Below are 7500 nucleotides of genomic sequence, written 5' to 3' on the forward strand. Positions count from 1 at the left end.
TGAATAATTTGCCCACCTCACAGGCAGTACTCGATCCTACTTGTGTCAAAACACTTTCACAACAGGGATCGACAAACGGAGGTAGTACACTTTTCGCCAATGAGGAAAGACAGGGGTCGAGTTGTAAGCGATCGGAGTCAAAACCGCTCGTTCCTCGTCGAAATTTCTCCATTTCGAGTGAAAAGGGATCAGAAACGAGGAAGCAGACGACAGTTTTACCTCGCGGTCGCCCCAGCCTGACAGAGGGTTTTGATAGTGGTGTGACGTCAAAGTCAGTGCAGGGTAAGTGTACTTTAACTGCCACTACAGCATCGTTGTCGTGTCATGGACAACAAAGTACGGCGAGCGGGACAGCAGGGACAGACGACACATTACACCAAAACGGATCGGCCACTCAGTGTGTAGTCGCCACACAGGAAAAACAACACAGCGGTAAGCAAACGTGCGACGGCGCGGTGACACGGATAGACAGCAGTTCTCGTCCCAAGGCCGCTTTGCGGGATAATACACCACACAACCACAACGGCTCTGAGAAACAAAGCGACGGTACACTTTACGAAAACTGTCAAGGGCGGAAATGGCGACAGTGCTCTTCTAATCATGGCTCGGTAGGAACAATCGACTACTCGACACGAAACCAGGTTGGCGGTGAAACAACACGAGAGGATCATAACAATGCAGTAGGTTTACCTATCGCCCAACAAGGCCCGAGTACTGCACACAGCGCAAAGTCAAGCCAAGGTGCTACAGTGATATCGGTGAATGGCACACAGTCGCAACCAACATCACACCTTTTTGGCAGTTCTGCTAACGCCACAGGTGAACATTGGGCTCAGACCAGCGAAGGGAGTGCACAAACAGACATCTCTTTCGGCGTGAGAGAGCAATGGGTGGTATCGTCAACAGATGAAGACAGGAACTCTCCTAGCAGCACCATGTTCTGGAACAAGAAAAAGTCGAGTGGGAAACGCACCCAGGAGGAAGTGCGTGAGCGTGACAACAGCGGGGTGTTGGGCAGGTACTCGGACACCCCGGACCTACCCGCCCCCCCTCCTCTCTCCGCCACCCCGTTCCGGAGCAGCATCGAGAGACTGAGTTCGAACTCTCCACGCAACGTGCAGTACTTGAAGTTGACTGACGGCTTCAACATTGCCTTCGGGACGGGCGAGACACCACCGCCGTTACCACAGAAACAAAATAAACCTCGACCACAACAACAACCACCGAAGAACGAAACGGCGGTGGAAGAATATTATGAAACTTACGACAATAACACAGCAAAGAGAGCAGCGCAAAAGTCAGGAGGGGCACCACCGTTTGTCAGTGCAGGGAGCGCTAAGGTGTCAGATGATGATAAACCCGAGCAGGTATCTCACGGCTCTGAGGCTGGCAGGTACGAAAACGTAAGCCACAACAGCGGCAGCGCGAGCGGGATACGTAACCCAGTTTCAAATGTCACACCTTCCGTTTCCCCCTCCGGTACCCCTCTAACCCCCTCCGCTCCCCCCATGAGCGAGGAGGATGGCGGCCATGTGTCGGTTTCACGATCAAGTTCCGACGGTAATAGCCACGCTGGATCAGTCCGCGCGGCCCCGCTGGAAGCTAGCAACTCGTTGAAGTCTTCCCCCAAACCTCAACCACACCCGAGAAGGAAGCAGCTCCCCCCTCTCCCTGCCAAACAGAAGCCGTCCTCTGTGTTTTACGTGGAGAACACCACCACCTCCGTCTCCCCAGCAACAGGTGGAGGGGTGGTGGTGGTGCAGGCTGCAGCGAGGGAGAGAAAGAGGGACGACGTTGACGCGGAGGGGAGGACGTGGGGGAGAAGGGGTGACGGCGACGACCATCACACGAAATGGGAACAGGACAGAAGGGAAGGCTCCTCCTCGGTTGACACAGAGATAAGTTCGCCGCAGTCTGTGGAGAGTGGGCGTGTCTCCTCAATTCGCACAGGCGCCCTACCTCACGCAGGGCACACACGGCCCCAAGGAGATACACGCGCAGAGAGGGTGCAGTCGAACGAACCGAGTTTGAATACTAATTCCCCGACGAGAGTGGATCAGTTTGTTGTCAGCACTTCAGTGAAGACGAGAGATGACCAGGAACCAAATAAGGCAGCTACAGTACTTCAATCTGTAGTCGAAGTAGACGAATCGACAACCGGTTCGACAGCTGAGCGCTCAAGCCGCGCATTTCCCACACAACACACAACATTGTCAGCTCGCTCAGCGAGAGAAGAGGATCAGAATGAGAAACCTGAGCTTGCTGTAGCAGCAGGGAGACAGAACATTCAGTCACGCACCAGACAAGACAGGACCGAAACAGAAGGTCTCTCGTATCACGGTACCGACCCTAGCTCTGCCAACGATCGAGGAGGCAGGGACTTGTGTGGCACGAACGTGATCGGTGGTGGTGAGATCAATCAGTACTCGGGGAGCGCTGCCAGCGGCGCGGGGAGTAGTGGTACCACCGCAAGCGGCGCCAACGCCAGCGCGACAGACCACGACAGCGACAGTGCCAACTCTGCAGACATGCTGCGGTTCCACAGACGCACACTCAGCTCTGGGTCGGCGAAGAGGGACGCCGTGGAACAGTCTGCGGTGTACAGAAAGACTGAAGATACACGGGCAACGCCGAAGCCAGCCTTCAGACACTCCGCGGAATTGCCCCCGGGAACCATGCAACCGATACACGAAGACAGACTTAAAGGTGACGGAAGGGGAGAGGTAGAGGCCACTCCCCCTCCAACACCGCAGCCAGACTATGATGATCATCACGAACTGTCATCGACGGATACAGGCGAGGAGGCGCATACTCACCCGAAGTATCAAGAAACGGACTTGGACTCGGACACTACGGTTAGTTTTGCCATGCTGCGAACGAAGAACTCCCCCCCGGCCCCTCCCCCCAAACCCCAGAAGAAACCCAAAGTCAATGTCTACGAGAACTGGACCATTAACCGCGCCATCACTCAGGACTTTGACTTATACGAAGAGGACGATTCCGACGACACTTCCCCCGCGTGTACCCTGGAACGGGGGTCCACCAAAGGCAGCAAGGATTCGGGCCTGTGTCTGGATGTACAGGGGAATCATTCTGTGGTGGCCGACCTTGCTGGGGATGCCGCTGCCGCCGCCGTCATCGCGGTGGGGAAGGGTTTTGGGGAGAGAGTGAAGGATGCTGCAAGGATTAGTTCCATCGAGGAGCTCAACAGAATGCATGACGAGGAGGATTATGCCAACGTCTCCCATCATCACCGCCAGAATTGTGAAGACTCGCCTGACCAGGAGGACAATGTTTGTGAGTAAAGATTGTTGTTGTATGTTGTTGTTGTTGGTGTTGTCGGTTTTTTTATTTTTTATTATTGATTATTGATGTTTTGCTTTCTGTGTGCTTTGTGTTGGTGGTTGTGGTTGTGGTGGTTGTGGAGTTCGTCAGCTCTGTTTCTCTGTGTGTCTGTCTCTCAGTGTCTGTCTGTCTCTCAGTGTCTGTCTGTTTCCCCCTTTGTCTGTATGTCTGTCTGTGTCTCCCCCTCTGTCTCTGTCTGTCTATCTGTCTCTCTCTCTCATTCTCTCTCTGTCTCTGTCTCTGTCTGTCTCTCTCTCTCTCTCTCTCTCTCTCTCTCTCTCTCTCTTCCAGTTTTGTTCTGTACAATAGTGACTATTTATTTGTTTGTTTCGTTTTGTTACTCTCTGTATGTTTCACCGCCATTTTAGTTCCCATTGCCAGCCTGGTGTACATTTGGTTGTTTCTCTCCTTTAATTTATAAAATTTGATAAATCTTGTTAAGAGGTACAGTTGTGAGAAAAAATATATACAATAACAATAACAATAACAACACTTTATTGTCCATTAAAATGTTACATAAAAATGGAAAATTTTCTTCGGCACACCCTGCCTGCCTGTAAACGATTATAACAATTGGACAAAAGGACAACACACATAAAACATAAAACATAGGTTCACGTATACAACTTAATAACAAGCACACCTATCATATATATTATTGTGTGTTGATTTGCAATACAAGAGTGACACATTCACAGACATACTCTGTCGGTCTGGTTGTCTGTCTGTCTATATATAATATGTCTGTTTGTCTGTCTATCAGTTTGCATTTCTGTCTGTCTATCTGCATGTCTGTCAGTGTGCCCAACTGAACGCAAGGCACTCGTGCATATATATATATATATAATTATATCCCTATTATAACGTGGAACATTATGCATACAACAGGGAAATGTACAAGTTTGAATGAATCATTTCCTCGTTCTTTAAGTCGAGGCGTCAGCGAATGTAACACAGCGAATTTCCCCCACTGGTAGTTAAACCCAATGAAAAAAAATCGATACCCGAAGCGGAATTACCATACGATGAAAATTGCATGCCGTGTGCCACTGTAGGGGCTTTTTTGCTCGATAAGCAGCCTTCTAGCTGTCAGTATAGTAGCGGTTGCCTCCTGATGGCAGAGCAGATTAGTTCAGAGAAGCGGGTTTTTTTTAATGTGAAATCAATGACAGCGTTCAACTCTCAGCAGTGTGTTTTACTTGTGGAGATGTGTACATAGTCGATTTACTAGGTCGCTGGAGTTGTCTGTGACATAGAGGCAGATAGGAATAAAAAAAAAGAGACACACACACACACAAACACACAAACACACACACACACACACACACACACACACACACACACACACACACACACACACACACACACACACACATATATATATATATATAAATATATATTATCTATATATACACACACAAACACATACAGAGGCAGACAGAGACGTGAACCTTCAGTTGTAGTGCAAGTTGTGACTCACCTTTTGAATTGTAAACTGCTTTCTGTTCATGTCTGTGTCCCGTTTCAGTTTCTGTGTCACAGTGTCGCTTTTTTGTCACAAAGAGAAAAAGAAGGAAAGCCGGAGAGAGATGAATGGGGGAGTCTGTCTGTGTCTCTATGTTTCTGTCTGTCCGTCCGTCTATCCGTCCGTCTATTTGTCTGTCTGTCTGTCTGTCTGTCTGTCTGTCTGTGTGTGTCTATATCAGCCTGTGTGCGTCTGTGCGTACGTCAGTCTGTTCACCTGTGCCAATCTATTTCCGTCTCTTTATATGTATGTATCTTCGTCTGTCTGACTATCTGTCTGTCTGCATATATTTCTATCTCTTGTGATGATCGTGAAATAGAGCGTGTAAAACTGACATTGATAGAGCAAAGTCTTTCATGACACCATGTTAGAACCCCTTGCAACCAGACTTGTTCTAACAGCAAACGTATCGACTTTTACTTAGTTTCGGCTCGAACAAAGGATCGGTGTGTGTGTGTGTGTGTGTGTGTGTGTGTGTGTGTGTGTGTGTGTGTGTGTGTGTGTGTGTGTGTGTGTGTGTGTGTGTGTGTGTGTGTCTGTGTTTGTTTGTGTGTGTGTGATTGAGAGAAACAGAGAGAGACAAAGAGTTGACGGGTTACGGAAGAAGGTCAAGTAGTACTCGTCGCACTTGCATTAATTGACTAACTAAAGAAAACACAGTGGGTTTTATGGACCTATTTCATGTGTAAATACGCGCCATTCACCCTTCTTTTATTACCCTGTTTACAAGGCGCTAAAATACTTGTGACATTGTATCCGTGCTCTATTTGTGCTGTTGTATGTCAGGTGTGTTTTTCCGTTTTCTCGAGATGACAAAAGACATATCCCAGGTCGGAACAGCTTTCGTCATTGCGGGACGTAACGCGACGGTGCCCGGCCTGTCATATGATTCATAGGCAACATTCAGTTGTGCAATGAACCGGGCACAAAACCCACGGCAGGATTTTTATTGTGAGGTTGACAGAATAAGTTTGCTTTTATTATTCTAGCATAAGACTTGGTATACGAATCTGACGTTTTAAGAGTTTCCTAATGTTCAATTTTGTTCCTTGGCTGCCAATGGCCGTAAAGTTTCGATTTATGTCAAGGGCATGCACTGATTTGAATGTATTCTGGCCAGATTAGGGAAGGTTAACATGTTATTGCGAAGGGATAATGGCTTTCATAGGAGTAATCGAACTGTACTGCTAAGGTGAGCAGCTTAGCTGTTGGCCATCGATGGCTTCTCCACTGAAGCCAAGCATCAGATAACGAAGATGATTTAGCTACAATGATTGTGGAGTCATTTTCTGAATCATGGAACAAAACACTTATTAACCATTAAACCATATCTCCTGTATCACGACGGAAATCCGTGTACATTTGGTCCATGAACTTCGACTGTCTCAAATAAATGAGAACGAGCGGATGTTCCCATGAACTATTGTTTAAACATTATGAGTTTCATATTTCAAATGGTAGAAGTAGCCAGGATTCGGCTGCGTAATACTAATAGCTGTCCATGGTGTGAATTGTGGGAGCGCATTGAAATATTTTAGTCCAATTTAACTTGATTACAGGTTTGAAAGGAAACATTTAAATTTGATATCAGAACAAACATGAGTCAATTGCGTTGACAGCAGTTTAAATTCTGCGCAGATATTTTTCAGTATTATTACGTATCTTACTTGACAATCAAAGGAAATGTGGGCGACGAAGAAGAAGATATGCGCAAACATTAAAATAAGCATATATATATTTATATACAACTTTAACGTTGTGAGTCGTGTCTTTCTTTAGTTTTGCAATTTTTTTTAGAACACTTAACTTGGTTTAAACAGTGCTTTAATTTCTATTATGTTTTACACACTAGGGAATCTGGTATACAACAAAGTAGCACAACAATTTAAACTTAGAAATATGCTCTTGGAGACAATTTATGACTCCGTTTAAGGAATGAGTCACTCCGTTTTTTAAAGGTTGACGGTATTGCGTGCGACTAACAACGTTTTGCAATAATGGTGTTGATGTATTACTTTCCGATTATGTGTTTTGCGTCTTAGTGGGTTTTGTGTGTGTGCGTGTGCATGTGCGTGTGTGTGTGTGTTTGTTGTTTTTATGTTCATTTGCTCGTCCACCGCCATTAACTCTGCATCCAACGAGATAATGTATTCGAAGCACCGACATACTGTAGAGGAAGCTAGACGATCTCCCTGGACGAATGCATTCACTATGGATTGGCACAAGAATATGCATGCAGCGCCCTTTCCCTATACATTCTCTGAATCCTCAACACCCCCCCCCCCCTCCCCACTCCAAATAAACACACACTCGGAAGGCATCATACCCTGGCACACTGTTCTGAAGAAGCTCTCTTTCTCGGGAAAGAACATATTAGTACTCAATACCAAGTAGGTCAGCATTCGATCACCAAAAGCGGGCTGTCCTTTCTAGTCATGAGCTGATTTGTAAAGGTCATATATATATATATATAGGGTAAAGTTAAGTAGATGAAGAAACGACTTGAGAAAGACAAACATCCAGTGTCGTATGTTAGTCATATCAGCGGTGTCAGCGTCAGTACCATGACCTTGGATGTCGAATCAATTTGGCATGCATGTCGGTGTCACTTACTCGTTAGGATAATGAGA

The 7500-nt window shown here is 46.8% G+C and overlaps 2 protein-coding genes across 8 annotated transcripts in view; one reads left to right on the forward strand and one right to left on the reverse strand.

The window, feature by feature from the left end:
- On the forward strand, window positions 1–4150 carry LOC138975803 (serine-rich adhesin for platelets-like; the record flags this gene model as incomplete). Its single annotated transcript, XM_070348552.1, is given in 1 exon segment — window positions 1–4150. A coding segment is annotated over 1 exon segment (3305 nt), but the record flags the coding sequence as incomplete, so codon positions are not given.
- The window catches only part of LOC138975811 (septin-2-like), a 176260-nt gene that overhangs the window by 81800 nt on the left and 86960 nt on the right, over window positions 1–7500 (reverse strand). The window lies entirely within an intron of this gene.

This window comes from Littorina saxatilis, linkage group LG9 (genome assembly GCF_037325665.1).
Source record: "Littorina saxatilis isolate snail1 linkage group LG9, US_GU_Lsax_2.0, whole genome shotgun sequence".
Classification (NCBI taxonomy): Eukaryota; Metazoa; Mollusca; class Gastropoda; order Littorinimorpha; family Littorinidae; genus Littorina; species Littorina saxatilis.